The 23,211-nt window shown below is 48.5% G+C and overlaps 1 protein-coding gene across 1 annotated transcript in view; it reads left to right on the forward strand.

Annotated features, from left to right (window-relative positions):
• LOC122390155 (AT-rich interactive domain-containing protein 3C-like) overlaps nucleotides 1-16,533 on the forward strand; it is a 41,459-nt gene extending 24,926 nt beyond the window's left edge. Inside the window, exons 6-11 of the mRNA XM_043382838.1 lie at nucleotides 3,197-3,380; nucleotides 6,254-6,415; nucleotides 7,056-7,201; nucleotides 14,090-14,288; nucleotides 14,477-14,712; nucleotides 14,913-16,533. Of these exons, the coding sequence (XP_043238773.1) occupies nucleotides 3,197-3,380; nucleotides 6,254-6,415; nucleotides 7,056-7,201; nucleotides 14,090-14,288; nucleotides 14,477-14,712; nucleotides 14,913-14,998 (1,013 nt within the window). The 3' untranslated portion in view covers nucleotides 14,999-16,533. The remainder of the gene's footprint in view (nucleotides 1-3,196; nucleotides 3,381-6,253; nucleotides 6,416-7,055; nucleotides 7,202-14,089; nucleotides 14,289-14,476; nucleotides 14,713-14,912) is intronic.
• The last annotated feature ends 6,678 nt before the right edge of the window (nucleotides 16,534-23,211 follow it).

Here is a 23,211-nt window from a genome sequence, read left to right on the forward strand (position 1 = left end):
AGGGCTGGGATCGGATTATTTCGGCGGGGGGCGTGCGGTGTCCGCGTTGCGGTGTGGATGGGGATTCGATAGGGGTGGACGGGACCCAGTCGGGTCGGGTGGGGGTTCGTAGCGGGGAGCCGGCACTATAAACAGCCGACTCGCCCGTGAGAACGACGACTGATGGGAATCAGACAGTGTCCAGATGGGGTGACTGACAGAGTCGGAAAGACGGGACGCGGCTAGTAGAGGTGCAAAATTCAGGTGCCGGAGTGCCAATGTACTTGTCATTCGACTCCCTGTGATGTCATGTTATTCTGCAGGTCATACCGGATTGAGTTGTTATGATAAACTTACGAGTCATGATGAACAAGAAAAACGTGGTCATGTTTTCAATTTTCATTCTCGTTTCGGGGATAGTAAATGATTTTAATGCCAATTCAGGCAGCACGAGCGTTGCATCATAATTCTTGGCTCAACAACTCATCATAAACTTGATCATACATTTGATCGTGATCAATGATCATGCCTTGCCGCTTAACTTTACAACTATGTAGCTGCAGGGAAGTCCTGTTTAGCAAGCTTTCATTCGAACAAGACTCGTTGGGCTGAGGGAGAACAGGACTGAGTGAGCAAAAGAAGGACGAGACGGACTGATGATAATGAGCTAAGGAGGATAAGACTGATGATTGAACACTTCTGACAGGACTGATGGGAGTGGACTGAGCGAAGGGACGACTGATGAAAATGGGCCGAGTTGAGGGAGGGAGGAACTAAAGTGAGCGTGCCTTAGGAGTTCAAACCTTGATGGGAGTGACTTAGGGAGAACAGGACTGACGGTATAGTGGACAAAGGGATGGGCTTAGTAAGGTGTCGATGAGTCCACCCTTTACCGGGTCCAAACACACCCCATTAATTATTCCACGGAGCTCTTTTACGTCCTCCGGATGGCGCCGAGCTGTATTTTATATCAATTATTTCCGCCGGTGTGCAGTTTTTGCCTCCTCTCCGCCCTGAACAATAATAACCACCTACCTGGTGAGAAAAACGGCCATTTATTTGGCGCATATGGTGCTGTGAGGGGACCGTGGACTGGTCAAACAAACACCATCCGATGACGGAAGGATTCGGGCACCAGGAGGCTCTTAGGATGCGCTCATCGGGTCACCCTTAGTTAGGCTTTTAGAGTGATGAAAATGTGATAGACAGCAATAATCCAGCCTGCTAACTGTTAGATATGCGAATTAGCGGCAGTCTGCTTTCTTTGGTTAGGCTGGCAGCCGTGCTTCACATGATCAGATAAAGCAGTATCCATGGTTTAGTCACCTGCAGAACACGTAGCCTGCGTGTAGTGTTTGTAGCGAATTTAAATGCCTCCAGTAAATACTTACCGAGATAAATTACCTGATTCCGGGGATCGACATCGATGTATTACCCGAGATTGGATTTATTGTTCACCTGTCGCGTCACACTTTACGGGTTTATTTAAAGTTCCTGTGGGACAAAACACCAACGAAACGACCGCCTGGAATGCCAGCAAACAATGGCGCATTGGCTATCAGCGCAGCGTTCCGGAATAAAACGGCAATTAAAACGGTCGAAAATCGGGAAGACGGCCGCCGCTGCCGGATAAAAACATTATCATAAATCGGCGTCGGCCGGCCGGCCACCCAGCGCCACGCAGCAGCTCCCGGCGGGAGCGGGCAGCGCCGCACACCTCCGCTGACGAACGGCCGAGTTTTTCCGCCGGCCGAAACAAGCCAGAGGAATGATCGGTATGTTCGGCTGCTGTGCTTTCCAGAGGAAGGGCTGCTGACTGACGAAAGAGCCGAAGTTCCGGACGAAAGGAAAGGCTCAGAAGCCATATATGCACTATGCAGGTTCATGCGATATCAGACAATACACCTGGTTTAGTGCTTCGTTTTGCTGCATTTTATCAGGAAGACGACACAGACGGATGATACTATAAATAAATGGCTTCAAAAATCTATTTCTCGGTTATTTTGGCAAGGACTCGAAAGATTAGTGCAATGGTGCAGCCCATTGCATGAATTTTATGTGTGGATTACAATGCATTTCAGCTCAGGCTACATAGTAACTAGCATAATCTGTACCCAGAAATGTGACAGGTGAACCGTCACCCCCCCCCCCCGTCTCGTTTTCCGTTTATGGCTGCGCGGTAGCTGCCGTCCCCGTGGGCCCGTTCTGGCTCGGTAGCACCACTGCTGTTTTACTCGTCATAAACCCACCTCTCAGCTGAACGTGCTCCAGTCCCCGTGGCACCCCTGGTCACCCTCTCACAGTCCCGTGCCACCGTCTCAGCGGCGCGCGGCGCGCCCGGCCCGGCCGCCAACAGCTGCTTCTTTGATTTCAAATGACAAACGAGGCAGATATTTTTGACGTCACTAGACAAAGCCGGTGCCATTGTGCGTCCGACCTCTGTTTGAATATCAAACCTGGTGTGTTCCGCTGGTAATCTGGCCGCAGATGGGGCCATATTTCACATCTGCGGCCCGCACAGCGGAACGATTCGGTCGGATTAGGGGGCGTCGTTTTTGCGGCCTACCTCACGCCGCTGGACTGAAATATGTAAACAGCAGCTGGACGCATGTCGGTGACCATCGCTGCGGCATCTCCGATCGCCGCCCCCGCCCCCCCCCCCCGCCCCCGCCCCCGCCCGCGGCGCGCGGCATCCACCCAAGACTGATATCGGGTCGACATCGAGCGTGCCATGCGAACAATGTCGGCAAAAAGCGGTGCCGATCGGTCGCTGCCGTCCGGCGCCGGCTGGACCCCTCGGCCGGCCTTTCAGCCGCCGCAGAGGTTTTTCTGCGCCGCGCGTGTCTCGGCGGCGGAACACAAAGGTGGCGCCGCACCGCGCCACGACCGTCCCCATGCGCCGCTATCGTCTCCACGATCGTGTCACAGGTGCCCCGAGAGCCAGTCCGCGTGCCAGAGTCATAACACGCGGTGACCGAATGGTAGAAGGGAGCCGCACAATGGAACAACTCGAGAGCGCGGCGGTCTGTTTGTTTTATTAGTGGTTTGTTGCAGGTGAATCATCAGATGATTTTGTGATGTCATTTATATGGTGTTTGCCTCTTCTTTACAAGCACCGTAACCTACAGGATGATGAGTCTGTCATCAAGGATGCATAAGCTGCATGAGTCGATGCTCGATGTGGCTTGTGTTTTATGTATTTTTCTTTTCTTTTCAGGCACACCGATCAACCGTCTTCCTATCATGGCGAAACAGGTGCTCGATCTATACGAGCTCTACAACTTGGTGGTAGCGCGTGGCGGCTTGGTAGAAGTCATCAACAAGAAACTGTGGCAGGAGATCATCAAAGGCCTAAAGTTGCCGTCCTCCATCACATCAGCTGCATTTACTCTCAGAACACAGTGAGTAAAATATATGTTTTTATTGGCTCATGTTCGTATTTGCTCGGCCATGGTTACTCAGTTCATAAAATTTGTATGCTAGCAAAAAAAAAAAACATTCAAATGTAAGAAATGGTTTATATCCCGCTATAAATCAAAATAAGAGAAAATTCTGCCGATGCTATAAACAGCAATGGGTGCATTATTTTCAAATCAGCATCGCATACCACCCTCTCATCACCAACCATCAAAATTTGTTTGCACGCCTATCAAATCCGAATCTCCGCCAGTCTGCCCGCTCCGCTCACCCCGGACCCGTTCGCTGAACTTCCGCGAAACGAGCGCGTTACGATACCCTGGAGCACGCCGTTACACCTCGTACGATTTGTTACACAATCGGCGTGCGGCCATTTCGGAGCCAGTGCCGGGCGTCGCGCACGCGAGTGGCAGATATTGGGGAGGCTGATGGGCGCCGGCGCACCCGCGAAGGGTCAGCGCTAGCCACCCGCGGCCGGCTCCATCATCGCGAGGCAGGCGGCTCCAGCGAGTAATTGAATCCAACTATCGATTGCAGGTAACGAGAGTGGATGATTTAGGGCCGATCGTCGGGATGAGGGGTTAATTGGTGCCACACGCCGGCTGGCCGCTCAGACCGTTCACGATCCAGGGGATGAGATGAGGGAGGATGTTTGGCCGTTTGGCGTAAGTACAAGTGAGAACAAAACAGGCCCTTACACGGCGTTCTGGATACAGCATTCCATCCACTGGTGCCACTGGTGCTGCAGGATCTTGTATGACATCACTATGACGTATAACATCGTTGACGGCGTGTCGATGCCGTCATAACTATACGACGTCAGTAGCGCCGTTGTCGGTGCTTCTTAGCCTGATTCCCGAGTTCCCTCATCACTGCTCACTGCAGGCCACTGAGATGCCCCTAGCACGCGCTGCGCATAATTACTCCCTTCTAGCAGGCCAGTCTGCGTATTTAACCGTGCATTATCCAACAATGCATTAGCACTGCCTACGGTGGCGTACCGAGTCTGGCGCGTCGGAGGGTTGAAGAGCGCCCCGAGAAGGGGCTGCTGAGGGGTGAGGCCCGCAGGCCAGCCGGCCAACAATTAGAGACCGGCATTAGCATCTTAATATCAGCTAATGTCAGACCGAGAAACGCGCCGGGACCGGACCGTTCGTGCTGATGGGGTCCGCCGTTCCCCGAAACTGAGCCGAACAGAGGCTGAGTGGTGCGGCTAATCGACAGCGTCTGGGGGAAGCTGGGCGTATGATTATACGGATAGCCGGAGTGCCGAGTTAGCTTGTTTAAAATGGTGAGATATGAGCCTTTGATACTTATTACGCAAATGCAGCGGCTGTTCGCCAGAAGACGGAGCGATGAGAGTTCATAAAGCGAGATTGATGACAGACATGCAGACCTGAGCTATTGCTGTGAATAAAAAGTGCAGATTACAATCAACTCTTCCCGTGATACCCTATCTCACTCAGTCACGCGAGCGTCAGACCAACTTAGCCAGTGCGCATCCGAGCTGCCTCAAAGATGCTACAATTTGTATGCAGAAGCTCCCAGCGGCAGTGCGTGTGTGTAAAGCAATTTCCGTCGTCCCTCTCGACGATTATTACGATATAACTCTACCGACTTTCAAGGCTGGGGCGAATAACGACGCTCTTCTTAACGCACTCTAGTGCTCTGTGCGCCGACACCACCCAATTTCACCGCTCTCTTCAGCAGGCCTTCGAACTCCGCGAGATGCGCCACGCCCAAGTTTGATCACATGCCGTAAAACGGCGCACGCACTCATCTCGCCCGCTGAATCGCGTCTGATTACAGCCCGCACGCACCATCGAGTCCGATTGCAGCGCGACTGCACCCCGATTGCAGGCTGATTACAGTCGGCCAGTGGCCTCGGCGGCCGGCCGGCCTCCGAGCCGACTCGAATTACACCGGGACAATGGCACCGTAATACCGGCGCCGCAGCCTCAGCCCGACAATTCCCGGATTCATATCAGTGAAGCGGGCGGCTAACGCGTCCGCCGCACGGCAGCGTCGGCCGCGGCTGGCGGTCGGGGCCCGCCGCCGCGGTCGGAGGCGCCTTCTCCGAACTCAGCCCGATTAATGACTCGGAGAAGGTGCTGCCGGCGGCGGCGACCGTGGATCGGCGGCTGATATCGCGCTTTATGACTCTCCGGCGCGGTGGAGAGGTAGCGGCGAAGGCGGCTAGGCGGTTGGGTCTTGGTCGACAGTCTTCCCGAAATCAACGGCATCACTCAATGGGCCATCGGGCTTATAGTTGCACCTGACCTTGTCTGTTTCCTGCATTGGTGGTATGGTAATTGTCCTGCCGACATAGTTAGATCTCACCATCCATGAACACCAAAGACGCAATAACTTACCAAAGCTACGTCCCAGCTTCTCGCGAACACATCGCGGGGGATCCCACCACAGTCATGCACCGCTGTCCGCAATCCTTGATGACGTCAACCACCATCCATGACGTCACGGTACGCTGCGATGTTCTGCGGACCTCCGTGCGGGCCCGCCCGGACGGAGGGCGGACGCGGCCGGCGTCGAGTGACGGCCGGACGCCGCCGGCGCCGCGCCCGACCCGTGATGCCTTCATCAGTGGAAGGACGTGGGTCGGACGAGCTGGCAGAAATGACCGGCCCGTGACCGGAGGCTGAATTTCGATTCGATAGGTGGGCGGGAGAGTAGGATAGGTGAAGCCAATATCGCGAGACGCGAAGAGAGAAGAGCTGTAGTACACGGGCCGAGTTCGACGTCTTTTAATACTTGCTCTGTTCAGCTTGTTCCATGACAAGCCTATACCTAAGAACTGCGTTTCCAGACACAAATATAATAACGTTTTCTCTTTTTTCAGGTACATGAAGTACCTGTACCCGCAGGAATGTCAGAAGGAGGGTCTGAGCAGCCCCTCGGAGCTACAGGCCGCCGTCGACGGCAACCGACGGGAAGGTCGACGCAGCAGCTACACCAACAACTCTTATGCCGACTTCGTGCAGCGCTCGCCGCTCCTCTCCGGGTGAGTGTCGTCAGGTCATAGAAGGGGAGGGGCTAAGCTAGGTCACGGATGGGGGACTTGTCAGGGAGAGCTATAAGGCAATGTCAGGGAGGGTGTGATAGGAACAATCACAGTATCGGCTCTTAATCGTAGTCCGGGGCAAGAGGGATGTTTCCATTATCGACAGTCGAGCGGAACTCTCAATTCAGGAACCACTAAGGTCAAAGGCCAATAAGTCGTGGTAGGCATCGCGACCTTTGGTGTGGGGGCCGCTGCAAATGTCTCTAGGTGCCACAGTTGCAGTGTTGGCCGAGGGTGGGGACCACTTACTTGGAAAGCCGCGCGCCTGATTTCTAGAATCATGTCAAAAGGTGATTAACATGTAATGAGACGGCCATGCGGTTAGTTCCTTGTTGAATACAGGCCATGAGTGTAATTGCGGAGTGTACCGTTTGACGCCAGCAGAAAACCGTCGAGTCATGGACGTTTCATTTTTTCGCAACAATTAGCAAAGTGCGCCACAATAATTAACCATTGTCATACCAAGCGGGATCATTTGCTCGACTCGAATGAAAATGAACGGTTACTGAATTCACATGCGTGAGAACACTACACGCCAATGCAGGAGCATCATGCTAATATATTTTGTCTTTCTTTGCAGACAAATGGCTCCGTCGTTCGGCCTCGGTAACGGGATGCCGATGCCGACATCGCTGCACCAGCAGGGTCTGTCTCCGCTGTCACTGGTCACCAGCCGGCCGGCCGCCCCCGGATCCAACGGACCCGCAGGACACCCCATGCCGCCCAGTGAGTATCCCGGATCCAAAAGACCCGCTGGACACCCCTGGATGCCCATTGGACCACCATGCTGGTGTGCCGTGGAAATTGGCTCTTGTGACTATTTGAATGATAGGAAAGCGTCAATCTTTGATTTAGTGCTGGAGTCCTGCATGTGAATGACCAAATTTCTACGGCGAAGTTTTTTGATGGTGGCGAAATTATTATTTAGATGTGGGATCTTTTGCAATTATGATCGACGCTAATAACTAAAACTCCGCCAATTATCGATCACCCCTTCAAAGACAGACGCATAAATTTCCCCCAGCCCGGCCGGGAACCGTCAGTGCGCATATTAACCGAGCGCCATCGGGCTTTTCTGCGCCACTCGGCACGCCCGGGGCAGCGGTTCTTCGGCCGCCGGATGTTCGGGTAGACCGAATGCTGTTCTGTTTATCAATGGCAGGGTGGCCTTGAACGGGGCCCATCCCGCTCCAAACTGATGCGGCCGTCCTAGCAATTATGAGCGATTAACTACCAGGTGGTGTACTGGTCCGTGGACACAGAGCAAACCGCAGCGTGTTGGTGGCGTTAGCACATAGAGCGACTAAAAACCATGTTCATCAGGCCTGTCGAAAGGAAACCAAGCGGGTATTGGTAGCATTCTCACAGCCTATTGATTTGTTGGCCCTTCTGTCCTCGCTTTATCATTCCTTTATCAATGCAGTGAAGGTGACGCAAGTCTTCTTCCTGTAGAAATGTGTACAGAAACCTTTTTGAAACTCTGGAGCGTCTTCCCGTGACCCTTCACACAGGCAAATGCCACCCTACCTACCCTCTTCATCCAGGAGGCGTCAATCGTCATCCAATCTCGGCACACCTCCCTCTCTGCCCGAAGGACCGCCGGCGAGCGGCTATCATGTCAACATCATCATCGTATATTCATTATTCGGGGGTGCCGGCGGCGCGGCGGGCCGGCGGGCGGCGTCCAGTAATGGCGGCCATTATGTCGATCCTCGGGCGTGCGGCCCTCCGTAATCGGCCATTATCGAATCAATCCCCGATCCGACATCTGGCCCGAACCCCGGGCACAAACAGAATAATTAAACGACTATTTTAAAGACATCGCGGCGCCGGCCGCGGCCACAGCGCGGTTTGGTAGGGGATGGAATGGAAAGATGAAGAGGCGAGGGGTTTGGACGTGAGGCGATTATCTGACCGCGAGAGGACCGGGCCGGCGCGGGCAATGCTCGAGGCGGGCTGATCGCGCGGTCATGCGCATATCAAGTATGATTACTGACTGTTTATCGTCAAGGTGTTTATGGTCTCTAGGAGAGCAGTTCACTCCCATTTATTGGTATTCCTAATATCACGAGATGAGGGGAATAACTTCACAAGAAGCGAGCATCATAGGTACTGCGTACCAATGAACAATGCATCGTATTACATAAAGGGTGTTTGTATATCATATTATGCTTGTAATATTTTACGGTCTCTCTGCTCTTCTGCCTCTGAATGTACTCATCATCAGTTACTGCTCAAATAAAAGTTCAATAGCGCAATTCGAAAATACAGTCCTGCAAAGCGGTGCACCGTGCACCCATCACCCTCCATATTGCTCATAAAGGACCAGCGGGATTTCAAGTTAGTCATTTCCGACAGGATAGTTCAGCACTCGGCGGGAGGGCCCGTACGTGGATGGGTGCCGCCGCCGCCCGCCCATAACGCTAGTTAACGATGATAAATCGACCGAATGTAACTTATATTTGCATATAATCGCCGCCGCCGTTCAGGGCCGATGCAGGCCGGAATGAATGATCAATAATTGGCGCGCCGCCAACAATGCAGCTCGCCGGCGACCGATCAAGGCCAGGTGATTCATGGTCCGGAAACCCCGGCTCCGGTCCGGGCCTCCCGCACTGCGCTCGTACGCGCGCCTGAATTCGCTGCGCCCGGCCCTCGGCCCAGGCCTCCCGCACTGCGCTCGTACAGTAGGTCTACTAAAAAAGTCCCCCGCTCCAGAGGCGGCCGGCCGGCCGAACCCCCGGATTCCAGCCCCGACTCTATTGCGCACGCGCAGGCCGCGGCAGTGACACGGGTCAGGTCGCGGCGCCCGGCGAGTGGGTCAGTTGGCGGCGGCCGGCCGTGGGGTGAGGACGCCGTGCGTGGGGCGCAGAGATGCCGCAGTGCAGAGGAGGGGAAGACAGTGACTCTGCACGATGCCGGAAATGATGCCTTTGTGATCTAAATTAAACACCTGCACTGCAGTGCATATCCTCCCTTGCCCCATTCCTATTATATCATAATCCTTCAATAATCCGTAATGACCATTCAACGCAAGCAAGCAAACAAAACAACCCGTTTAGCGGCGACATCATCTCGGATAAAAAAGCGACAGTGATGATTAGAATTGACTTAGCGCGAGGGCAAATCGTGGGGTATATATGTATCATATGCCGAGTATTTTATTCCCATCTAGCAAATTAAGATTGGGGATCTTGTCCAACAAGTCAGCGGCCGTTCTAGACACAGATAAATGCTTTGTTTTAGGTCGCATCATTATCTGCAATAATTCGAAACGAGGTTTAACCCTCGCCGGCCGAGAAGAGGGGATGGATGCCGCCACCATGTATTTTTTTTTGCGGTAGCTCAAAGCACACTGATGATAGAAGGCTGACATTTCATATGCCTTACATTTGATTCAAGCCGGATCATTTGAAATCAACCACGTTTTCATGTCAGGTCACTTAACTATGACGTCTTAAGTAAACCTCTGCAGACTGCACGGTTGTCGGTTATAAAATGATGCCAATCCGTAACGCACTTAGTGTCATATAAGCATAATGGGAAAATATGGAAACTGTTAATTTGGCGTCGGAAATGACCTAAAAACTATACCTCAAGCACATGAAATCGTGACTTCATACATTCTTGGCAAGGTTTAATGCTTTACTTTTGCATTGTTCACCTTGCGTGACGGAGTGCTCGTCAATAGGAGTGCTTCGTCAATAACTCCCGATCAAAATGAGCTAGCCAGTCGGGACAGCCATCAATGGACTCTGCAAGACTTGCCGAATCAAATGTTATGCAACATGTCCTCCTTTCAACAGCTTCGTGACCTGTGTTGCCCTAACATGTCATTGACCTAAACATCCTAAGTTGCTTCACCTAAGCAAAAAAGCATATAAATCGACGCGTCTGAGAACAGAAAACACGATTGTATCGAAATGACGATAATGCGACCATTTTTGGCGAAGTTATTCACCAAAAACCGATCCAATGCCTTGGGGCCCTTGACCTGCCCTAAGAGGTCACTGATATTTTAAAATGGGATAACAGTCGCTGCGTCACGTAACGACGCAAGCGCTCGTTTTTTTCCCCGCGAGGCTCTAGCAGTTAGCTCAATTATAGGAGCTAAACATGGGGTTGGGGAATCGCTCCCTTCTCACTCACTATTTGGCCGGGATAGTGTTTGCAATTATTGTTAAAATCTAACATTTTAAGATTTCAAATGACCCATTTTTTTCCCGCCCAAGTCAAGTCATTCAAGGTCATAGCACCAGGTCACGTTAAGTGACCTTACCTCAAGGAAAGTTCCTGTGCTCATCAGTCATCATATCTAAATACATCGACTAACCGATCGCTTTAGAACCTTCAGCGATTTCAATGGGCAACAGTATATGTATTTGAAACGTTTTTTTTTTTTTGCAAGTTTGACATTGCTGACAGAAAGGTCGGGTCAATTTTGAGATCGCTGAAGTCAATGGGAGAAAGTTGAACTGCGCTTTTTTTTGGACGGAACGCATAATAAACACCCTGAAAACAGGTGGTGCCTGATGAGATGCAAAAATGAATGATAAAATTGTTTGTTTTGTTGGGAGCCATCTTTTTCGGTCTGAGAAGTCCCTTGCAGAGCTCTATGACATAACTATGCTCTGGTGTAGTAATTTGGTTGTGCGAGCCAGCGACAGTGATTTGCGGAAGCGTGACTGTTCCCGTGGGACGATTGCCCTGTCGCGGGGGCGGTCCAGCCGTCTCCCCAACGGTCACCCGAAGAGGATTATGTGTCCTGGAATGGAACCGACATCAACTACAGGTTGGCTGGTGGGGTGACCTCCAGTCCAGAGAGGGAACCATGAAGGGGGCGATGCGGATTGGTTTTTCCTGAGGATAGCGAGGACGGAAGGAATCTAGCACCCTTGACCCCGAGCAACTTTTAAAGGGGGAAAAGGGGAATTTCCCCCCTTCGAAAATTCCGCTCCCCTTTCAAATTGTGCGTGAACGGCTAGGGAGGGAAGGGGGAATTTCCCCCTTTCAAATTCATTTTTGAGCCCATTTTCAATCAATTCGCTACTCAGATTCTATAATCATCGTTGATCAGACTCTAGTCATCAATCAACGTTGCTGGCGCTTAGATCATTTTCAATTTGAGGTTCCATCCAACCATTTTACGTTCAGTGTAGCGGGAACTACAGATTTGACCCGATACTGATCGGATGGTCGGTGGGACCGTCTCTTGTCTTGTCTCTTCCGTCTCTTCGAAATCACTGACATATCGCTACAGGCGTCGGCGTAGAAACTGGCGGGGGACGGGGGTCATGACCTCTAACATTAACACGCATAACACGCTGCGAACCAGGGGTCTTCCTTCGAACCAGGGTCCTTCAATCGGTCTTGGCCTAGCAAAAATAGTCACGTGTTAACCTCTCTCTATTTAGAAAGGCGCTAATTGATGTTTGGCCAGGGTAATAGGTTGATACTACTGATTGACATTTGCAAGGGCGCAGTCAAGTTGGGATCTCCCCCGCCCTTTACCGCCAAGGTTACCTACGTATATTTTTTTAGCTAATTTATTTTTTGGCAACCTAACAATTTAAGTGGCCAGAATCCGGGGAGAGAGTAGGATTTGGGGGTAGGTAAGGTTCTGCAGGTGCCATCCTAACAAAAACCTTATGGCATTGGGCCCCCTTTCAGATGCCCCTGGATCCGCCCTTGCCCCGAACTTAATTCTCCCTCTCGACTTTTCTTATAAAAGTAACCCTAGACTTGACCCTTCCTTATACTAAATGTATCTCAGGCTGTTAAATCTCCTAAGCGTTTTTTTCTCGACATCGTTAAGGTGTCATTAATAAAAATATGAAATCCGGGAGGAGAAATTAAATATAGAAATTGTGGCCAACAGAACATTATCAGTTGCGTTCAACATACTCGTAAGCATGATCACACACCCAGCTTACACATGAGCCATGTAACAAATATTTTGATAGACATGCTTAAGTTATGAAATCATCTCAAGTGTTTGCAAAGTTCCACGATACGGATCTAATATCCTGCTATGCATCATGACCATTTCTGGTCAGGTCATGTCTTTGAACAAAGGCCAAATTCTTCAAATTACCTTTAAAGATCAACTTTTGATTCATTCGAAGCGTTTTGATAAGAGGAACACGAGGCTGGTAAAATTAATTTCATGTGCAAGTTTAGCTTAAAACTTTTAGTGTTTGTGGAAAAGCAATTGGTTTTCTCATAATACCGATGGTGGCAGACGGTAGTTGCTGTTATTTACGTGCTAAGCCGTTGACCTTAATTAAATCTGACAATATTATTCAGACATAGCGGTAAGCGAGCTGCTTGTTGTGTTAGGTTAGGCTCTTTCGGTCGATTTCAGAGTGGGAAGGATGACAGGAATTAGGGGGAGACAGGGGGCTTGGGCGGGAGTTCTGGGCCTCATGCTCCGCTGGGGCCGAGCCCATCACGTGGGTTGGATTGCCCTGACACATGGATAGCCCTGGGCGATGTTTCACGGCCCCGCGCTGCAGCACGCTGCGCTGCGCTGCCATGCATTGTTGCGGCGGTTGATATGAATTCGGCTCCACGCTAGCGTTACGAGCTTCCGAGTCTGTTGTTTCCATGGAAATTGGAAACCCAATGCACCGGTGCGCGCAACGCACCCTGTCCAAGCAAAATTTTACCATCGATGACCTCTGGTGACATGATCTTTTGCTCTGACCTGATTTAAAATTGGCTGAAGTATTTTTTTCTGCTTTTTGCTACTTTTGACGCTACTTCGAATACCACTTAAATGCCCAAAGCTGAGTTATAAGAATGATGCTCAATCCCCAGTTCCCCTCCAACAGGGCGTGAGAGTCTAGGCATTCCTGTGGGGCACGGGCTAACAATGACTATCTCAAAATCATTGTGGCCATGAACATCCACTGCCATTCTTTAACACCGGTTTCGCTGCGCTGAGCGGTGGCCGTCCCGTTTGAATTGGATTCTACGGCTGGCTGGCGGAAAGCGTTACCGGCCGCCCGTCCACCGCCCGCGGGCCGGACCGAGCGGTCCCGCTGACCCTACCTGACCTGAGCCCGGCGCGATATGGGACGGGCAGACGGGGGTTCGGCTCAGCGAATGCAGCGCCCACTGGTGCTGGGGACTTTTTTAATAGACCTACTGTACGCGCGCCCGTGTCCGTTACGCCTGCCACAAGGTCCAGCTCCGGTTCTGGGCCTCTGCCCTGCGCTCGTAGGTATTTAGGTACAGTCCACAGCAGAAGTAATGTGGGGTTTCAGTCATGGGTATGTTCTGCTTCTGAAGCTTAGGAACGATTAACCAGACTACAATGAAACTTTGAATGTAGCTTATATGTATCGTCACCCTTGCAGCTGCAATTTTAGCTATTGACATCTTCTTTTCGATCACTCCGCATTAAACAATCGCCAGTCAAAGCCAACCGTTGAGATTGATAAAACCCTACATTACCTCTCTCTCTCTCTCTCTCTCTCTCTCTCTCTCTCTTTAGCGGTGGGCTGTACCTACGCTTCAGACCTCTTCACCTTGCCTGGCCCGCGGGATGATAGCGTCCTGTGTCAGACAGTCCTCTGCGTCCTGTGTGTAACCACGCTCTCCGCTCCGCAGGCTCGCCGTTCCTGCCGGCAATGGGTGGTCCGGTGATGCCATCAGCCAACGATACGCTGATGACGCTCTGGAGCCTCTACAACCGCCAGCAGCAGCAGCAACAGCCGCCCTCGCCGCCCGGCCGCCGCCCCGAACCGCCCCCACCAGCGGCGCCGCAGAGCGAGGCGCTCAACCTGGGCGTCCGACGGGAAATGGCCAGGTACGTGGATTCTCTTCTTCTGCTGACTCTTTTCTCCTACTTGTTTTCTACTGGCTCCCTCCTGTACGTCGTCTCAATAATGACGATTTTCGATGTTTCTCACTTGATCTTGTTTCCCCTATATTGCAGTTTTATAAAAAAGCAACAGTAAGTCAAGCTGACCTTTGCGTTCCTTTGTCCTTCTCCAGGCAGGAGCGGGAGAGGGAGCAGCAGGAGCGAGAGCGGGAGCAGCTGGAGCGGGACAGGAGCCGGGAGCTGGAGCTGCACAGGGAGCGGGAGCTGGAGCTGGAGAGAGAGCGGGAGAGGGAGATGAAGCGCGAGATGCCCGAGAACATGTCGCCGCCCAACAAACGGGCAAAGTCCGAGGAGGGCGACAACAAAATGGAGTCGATGCCGCACACCAAAATGAGCATATCCTCGAAAGGTAGGTAAAACTTGTGTACTCAATTAGCCAAACGTTGGACATGTTGCATTCTTTCGCAGGTTCGCTTGCCCGTCATACCCTACAAGTACATTGTATCTGAGATGTCTAAATAAATGCAATTTTCACCGCTCTTATTTTCTTTCTTTGCTGCATTTTTTGCAGCATATAGTGGCATAAACACCGCTTTCTCCCTATTTCAGCTGACGGCAGTCTCGTCCTGAGCATGGAGCTCAATGGCGTCGTGTACCAGGGCATTCTGTTCGCGCAGCCCAGCCCAGGCCGCTGATCTCCAGCCCTGCCGCCATCTCGAGCTTCTCAAACAAGTACTAGTGTGACGTGTCGCCACTAGATGGCACCACTGGATTTCGAGCCGCGGGCTAATCGATCTCGTAGTCACGGCGTCGAACTCGCGTGCCCTGGCCGGCCGGCAGCGGTGGCTCTCGCGGATGAAGTGCTGGCATACTCACCAGTAACCTTGGACCAGCGTGTCCTTGACCGTGGGTCAACGTGTCCTTGACCTTAGATCAGCGACTGGGTGACCTCGTACCAACACCACGAGAAGATGTCTGTTGTCCGTGTTGTTGAATGTCTGTCAGCTAGTGGCTCTCTCCTATGTAAATAATCAGTTGTTGTATGGAGCTTCACCAGCTGTAGCGACGGCGGCAGACAGTGCAATGTGTACCATAAGCTAGCAGATCCTGTATACGAATGTTTGGGGGCTTCTATGTCACTTACGTATTGCTGATAACTTTGGCGAATATTTTGACTTTGATCTTTACAGATGTTCTCAGGGCGAGGTAATTCCAACATTTTAATAGAACTGTGATTATTTAAATATTGCATTGTTTCAGACATTTTTTATTTATTTAAATGATGTTCAGTGCTTCAATGAATTGAGGCATGAACGCCAAAACGCCTAATTTTTTAACCAGCGCAAGAGTTTGGAACTGTCAAGCATACCATAACATTTTCAATGTTTTGGCTTACTTCTTCACCTTATTTCATCATTGCGACAATTGATGAAAGCAGGACCTTGCTCGTCTGACTGATGAGCAAGGCGTGTTTAAGGTACTGCTGTTCATGTAGCTTCTTGTACTTAACAGATGTAAGTACGTTCCACGAGCCCCTGTACAAAGTCTTACCTCAGAGTGTAAGATCAGGATCGTTCCTATTTAGGCGTTATGGGGGAAATTGTGATGATGTGGGCGTAGAAATATTACATGTGTTCTAGCATGATATGTAAACTCTGTCACTTCAAATTATCGGCAGTATCCCGTGAATGACGATGCTGCCGTAATCTGTATGAATATTGTATTCATTTACTCTGTTTCCTGTATTTATTCTCCTTTGGTCTGGTGCCTTTGCCTGACTAAATAGATGTACCGCGTCCTTGTTGCGTATGTCTCCCGGGAACTTCCACATGGTTTTGATTGTATCACTTCTCTGTGTCGTTATGGAGACGGGGGTCTGTTTCGGGGTATGGGCGCCACCCGTTGTTCGGTGTACCCTGCTATTGAAATGTGCGTGCGTGAGTGCACGTGCAGCGTGTGTATCCGCAGCCAAATATCAGTGGCACGACAGGACGGCAGGGGACCCCTGAGGAAGTGTCTATGGGAGCAGCGCTTAGCGGCTCCCGCTCGACTGACCCGTGTACTCCCGTACTCGCGTATATGTGTGTGTTCAGTGGGAATCCAACGGCAGTCTGGAAAATCGTCGGCAGTGACCTATTGTCGGCTCTGCGCTGTCGCAGATCCGATAAAGACCCCACTGTTCCAATATGCTGCATGCCAAAGTCACTAATAAACGTGTTCAAATAGAAAATTTGTTTCCAACTGATAAATACACGCAAACGTCACGCTCATGCTATTGATCTTCGCAACAGACACCGCACCTTGTGAAGTTTCATACAGGAACTGATTACTGAAGCGGGGATTGGAGGGTTGCGCTCCTAATTCAGGTTATGCCGCATTTTTCGAAAAACACTGTTTGGGGGGGGGGGGTGTATTGAAAGTGGATTTTTGCATTTGGCAAGAAAATGTCATCCTGAGCCTTGTCTGAGCCTTCTAACACATGTAGGTAGGGGAGAGTGGGGTAATTTGGCCGGTGGTGTAAATTGGCCGCCCCCACCTGTACGAAAGCTGATAAAAGTGAATGAAATAACTTTAGTCTCTATTCATTTGTCATCGGCAGAACTAACTCGAGAACAAATGTCAAAACTTTCCCCCTATTAGTTTTATTCAAAATTAATAAAAGGTGAATTACGTTAGAAAATGGTAACTTTTACTTCCGTTTAAAAATTTGTATAACATGTAGTATTTGGGCTGTAAACGAATTCAAACATTATAGCGCCATTTTTGAGGGTGTTCAGCGGTTCCAAGAGCAATTTCATCTAGTTCTGTACAGCCATGACGACTTTATAGACAAAAATTTTCAGAATGGCAACGTGGGGTTATTTGGCCGGGACTAGCGGGGCAACTTGGCCGGTGCGCTCAGAGTCACTATGCTGGGACGGCCGTGTTGTCATGGTCAATTATACCTTAAAGGACATAATTCATGACTAACTTTGACTACCTTGATGCCATACTTCCTATTGGACAGCTGTAAGGGCATGTGACGTCATGAAAGGTTACCTAACGCTTTTTTGCTAATAAAAACTTACAGAAAAAAGATACAGCCGCGCAAATGGTCTCATTGTGTTCAGCTCGTCAAGGCGCATCGAATGATATGCATGATGACCTTGAACTCACGTAACCTTGAGGTCAAGCGACCTGAGGTAACGTGACCTGAAGCCAACCTTGACCTTGACCTTGACCTTGACTTCTCGAGGTCAACACATACATGTTTCGATGCGGAATGACGAGAGAATTACGATGGTACTTTTAGTTTTGGCCTAACTTGATTACTTCAAAAGTTATTCGTAAAAAACTGTCATCGCATCTAGAGCCGCTATTTTGACTATTTTCGACCCCTGTGACGGCTGAGTCAACCTCCAAAATACTTCAAATGCGTCGTAGGACACGCGTCATTGCTGAATGTGAAGCTGACTCGCCTATAACAAAAATCATGGCCTCAAACTAACACCGGCCAAATTGCCCCACACCCCCGGCCAAATAACCCTGCTAGTGGGGCAATTTGGCCGCTTTGCAGACCTTTGTAATACGCCTTAATTTCAATATAAGTAGTTCCTCAATCATTTCAAGTTTACTGTCCAAGAAGGTAAAATGTATGCCACACCTGTCAGCGTTGAGGAAATGCAGAAATGTGTTGTCGATTTTTAGTTACATCGTTTTCTAAAAAAAGCGGCCAAATTACCCCACTCTCCCCTACTGCCTAAAGAGAATTACGCATATGCTGAAGTTTTTTTTTGTACTAATTTTTGCTTAGATAATCATTATTGTCGCGCATCATTAATGCTCAAAATTTCCTCACTGACATTCAGTAGCGGCGGATCATCTTCAATTAAGGGGGGGGGGGGGGCACTGCCGACTTTTGGTTCCATTCTTTCCATGCAACGCCTATAGGGCTAATGTTAAAATGCCAAAATCAAAGGGGGGCACGGTGCCCCGGTGCCCTCCCCGTTCCGCTGCCTATGCTGACATTTTTAAATGTTCAGCATAGACAGCAATTCAGCATTTAAAAAAATGTTTTTACCGTAATTCCAGCTGCCCCTTCCTTGACAACGTCAAAGCAGAGATACACGAAGTCCTTCTGGATGCGAGCGTATGACGGTTTTAAGGTTTCTGTTGGAGCCGGTACCAGGCATTTCTAGGAGCTCCTGCGTCCGCATAAGCGTACGTCACAGCACCAATGCAACGGTTCGACATACCCTTTGGCGTATTTCTTTGGCAGAGACAAAATGGCAAAACAATGATAGAAGCCTAGTTTTTAAAATAAAATTTAAAAAAAATAAAATAAAATGCGTTAAAAGTTTAAATTTAATGTGTACTGTGTTTGAAATCTTGTCAAATATGTCTATCTACTACTAAATACCTATTGGAGAATTATTCAGGCATTCGAAAAAATACGTTGCAGCATTGCAAATATGACACTTTATGTAAAATTTGCTTTCCGCATGACTCTTAGCGATTTAATGGCTCCGTAGAAGTCATAGCAATTAAAAAAATATCCCGATAAAACTGTTAAAGTATTCGCTATAAATAGCTCTATGGTGTGACTTGGCCGGATGACAGAGACAAAGACTGAGTCTGAGGTCGCGGGGAGGCCACTGTCGAAGAATCACTACAGGAATAGTGCGGAGCGATGGATGGTCTGATGGTTGCCAGATTAGCGAGACGATGGATCGACCAATCGTTGTCGGATTAGCGCGTGACGACGTACCGCGCACGCTCCTTTGTCAGTGATCGACGCCGGCGACGGCCGACGGACGCCGACGCTCGACAGGTGATTGTCGATGGTACCTCCGAAGGAGAAATCGCCGGTTCCGTCACAAAAACTAGGCCAAAGATTTCTGTACACCAGAGCTCAGGATTCCAGGACAAAAAGTCAAAAGACAAAATGTCAAAAGACAAAAAGTCAAATGCAAAAAGTCAAAATGGATAAAAGTCAAATGGAAAAAAGTCAAATGGATAAAAGTCAAAACGGATAAAAGTCAAAAGACAAAAAGTCAAATGGCAAAAAGTCAAAACGTCCAAAAGTCAAAAATGCAAAAAGTCAAATGGCAAAAAGTCAAAATGGCGAAAAGTCAAAAACGCAAAAAGTCAAAAGCAAAAAGTCAAATGGCGAAAAGTCAAAATGACAAAAAGTCAAAGACGCAAAAAGTCAAAAGCAAAAAGTCAAATGGCAAAAAGTCAAAATGGCGAAAAGTCAAAAACGAAAAAAGTCAAAAGCAAAAAAGTCAAATGGCAAAAAGTCAAAATGGCGAAAAGTCAAAAACGCAAAAAGTCAAAAGCAAAAAGTCAAATGGCAAAAAGTCAAAATGTCCAAAAGTCAAAAATGCAAAAAGTCAAAAAGACAAAAAGTGAAAAAAACGGCAAAAAAGTCAAAATAATAAAAATCAAATGGAAAAAGTCAAATAATCGGTCCAGCCGTTGTGCGGTTATTGAGGATAATAGTTTTCGGGTGTGTGCAAAGTACCCCAAGTTTAGCACGCGCCACGTGCCAAGATCGACACTCAGACAACATGGTGTCCATGCCATACAACTTTTACATCCAAGTGGTATTCAGCAAAGAAGACCGCTTGTCGATGCGGCATGCGGTTCTTGAGTTATAAGGGTTTGAAGAGCGTGATGGGGTCGTGTCGGGTCGGGTCGTGTCGGGCCGGGTCGCGCATACTCAGATTTTTGCCTTAAACACGAAAGAACTCGCTCGCTCGCTGCGCTCGCTCGCTCGTAATTAACCCTATGGCGTTGCATGGAAAGAAATGAGTTCAAACTGCCTCGAGCCCCTCCAACATTGAGAAAGTTCCAGCGCCAGTGCTCCCACATGTAATGATAACCTGTGAATCATTTTCATTTTATTACTTAAAGGGACTATCCCACCTTCTAAAATGTTGTTAAAACCAGTTAAATTGTGCCCGACTTTATAGATTGGATGACCAGGAACACGGTTCTGGCATTTATTTTTCATTTAACATCTTAGGCTTCCCATATTCCAAAAACAAACTTTCAAGTATGTGACGTCACAGCCCAAAATTACCTCCTTCCCCAGGCCACATTACTGTCATAAAGCTGATTCTTTTTACTCTGTAGGCACCACAACAAAGTTCAGACCAAGTTTTAAGCGATTTTTCAACGAACAAACCCATTTAAATTAGAATGACTAAACGAGGTGACGTCACACTAACGGTCGCTCCATGTTGAAGATAGGGCCTTGTACAAGGCCCATTTTCAAATGAAGGGAACAAATTTCTTCAACACCAAGAGGCCGCGGGGGTTGCAACCTAGATAGATAGTGGTTTCTGAACCTCGCCGCAAACTTGGCTATCTCAACTCAAACCCCATGTTAAAGGTGGGATAGTCCCTTTAATGGATTCGTTCATTAAAATATGTTCATTTCTTTTAACCAAATTTCTATAAACCCAGCGGGTTGGATGCTGGACTAGTCAGCGATGACCGTACAGAGACCAGAAAGCGTGAGTGGACGGAGGGGACCGCGTCCAGTCTATCGGGCACGTTTAAACTTTCAGATAAAACTTTGCCATAGCACTGGAATTGCACGATGGGGCAGTGGTGACCCGGGAACGTTTGAAAAGTTGATGGGGTAGGTTGAAAGTTGAGGGGACAAAAATTGCAACTCAAAATTTTGAAATTATCTCGTCTTTTGTATTTTTTACTTTAAGTCCATTGACGTCATTTAAGCGTTAATCACATGGTATTTTTTTCATTTTGAGGTTTTGGCTTTTCACCAGGGCCTCCTCTCAGGGGCGACACTTTCCGAAAATTATTGGTAGGGCTCTAATGTAAATTTTTTATTTTATACTTTTTTCATTTTTTGACTTTTTGTCTTTTGACTTTTACCCGTTTTGACTTTTTGCTTTTGACTTTTTGTCTTTTCACTTAATTCCGTTTTGACTTTTTTGTCTTTTGACTTTTACTCGTTTTGACTTTTTGTCTTTTGACTTTTTTCCGTTTTGACTTTTATCCTTTTGACTTTTTGCATTTTTGACTTTAATGTCTTTTGACTTTTACACGTTTTGACTTTTTGCTTTTAACTTTTTGTCTTTTGACTTTTTTCCGTTTGACTTTTATCCTTTTGACTTTTTCATTTTTGACTTTTTGCATTTTTGACTTTTTGTCATTTGACTTTTTGCGTTTTTGACTTTTGAACATTTTGACTTTTTGCTTTTGGCTTTTATCCGTTTTGACTTTTATCTTTTTGACTTTTATCCCGTTTGACTTTTTGCATTTGACTTTTTGTCTTTTGACTATTTGTCTTTTGACTTTATTCCTTTTGACTTTTTGTCCGGTTACCAGAGCTCAGGTGTAGAGAGGTATAGGATTAGGTGCAAAGGCGAGCACCTACGAGAGCTTTCCAGTCACCGCTCAACAAGCGAGTGAGTGGTATAATGCTTGTAACTGAAGTTTGAAGAATCAGACAGTATGTCATGACGGCAACACATCAGGAAAAATAATAACATATGTGTGACACAAGTATGACAAAGTACAAGCGCTGACCATCTACAGGATGACCTCAGCACATCTTACGTCATCTCTGGCAGTGGCATAGGAATTCGAATAGATATGCCGACTCAGGTGATACACATAATTCCACCATTGTCCATTAGGTTACATTAGGCTTCTGGCTGCTGTCGCTCTTCGAGTTCCGGATTCACTTAGACAAATTTGAAACTACGCCAAACTGCGGGAAAAGCTGGTAACATGACTTATTTAAGTACGTATCTGCAATCTGCACGTGCAAATGTCCTGCTTACGTGCACTTTCTGAATGGTGCTTGCTTCTTTTATCTATAGGTACGTGACGTAGTTATTTCCGTACATACATACGTTAGTTATATGTAGACGTACATACGTTTCCATTTATTTTCATTTTATACGTGGCAGGATAATGAAAAGTGTAATGGTTGAAGAGAATGTTATACAAAAACCGGCAGCACAAAGCATGCGCTAGCACAATGTTTTATCCAAAACAATTATTAGCGTTCGCGACAAAATATCGCGCCCACTTTGCAAAAACAAAAACAAAATACGCAAGTCATTTGGAATCAATGTGAGTTTTATACAGAAATACTTATAATCATTCAAGGTGTATTGTAAATATTACAAGATATCGCGTCAGCCTGAATTATTTGTCAACTATAAAGTTGTTTTCAAGAGACGTCGAAAAAAATGGAGTTCATCTCATTCTCAGCATGATATCCAACGTGCTTTTTCATGGCTGACTGTCGGCGGCCGCAGTACCCACCGTTCGGTGCCATGGTGACTGTGACGTCACGCCATCGAATTTGACCCATGACATGACAGCTGTGACCCCTCTGACACAAACCTACAGATGTCGACCGCGGCCGGGTAGGACAGGGCTGTGCAACAAAGCCGTGTCCGCCTATGCTGCTCGCCCAAAATGCCAAAACAGATGAGCCAAACAAAGAAAGGACAAAACAACGGTATAAGTAGGTAATTGCGTTGCCAATTTGAAGCTTGCGTGTACACCAGAAGTTTCTGAGGTTTAATATTGCTTTCCGGTTGTCATTGCAACAACCAAGTAATACGATATATAATCGCTTGCACTGTGATGCATGAAAAACAATAATAGCTGAGTTATGTAAGTCGCATTACAGCAATAAAACGGCCATTTTTATGGATTAGGAGATTTTTGGACGGGAGAGGTGGCTCTCCGTTACACACCACAAACTTGAGTCCAATGCTGATTGCTGTAAAAAAGGCCTAGGGCACACAGCCTAGCTCGTCACGTATTTCGCTCAAATCATATCACCATGCACTCGTATAGCTATCGCTTCTCCATGAGGGCGCCACAAGTTGTCTGGCAGCTCGAGCCGCGCCAGGCACCCAGATCGGCCCAACAT

This window comes from Amphibalanus amphitrite, unplaced genomic scaffold (assembly GCF_019059575.1).
Source record: "Amphibalanus amphitrite isolate SeventyFive unplaced genomic scaffold, NRLGWU_Aamphi_draft 000384F_arrow, whole genome shotgun sequence".
Classification (NCBI taxonomy): domain Eukaryota; kingdom Metazoa; phylum Arthropoda; class Thecostraca; order Balanomorpha; family Balanidae; genus Amphibalanus; species Amphibalanus amphitrite.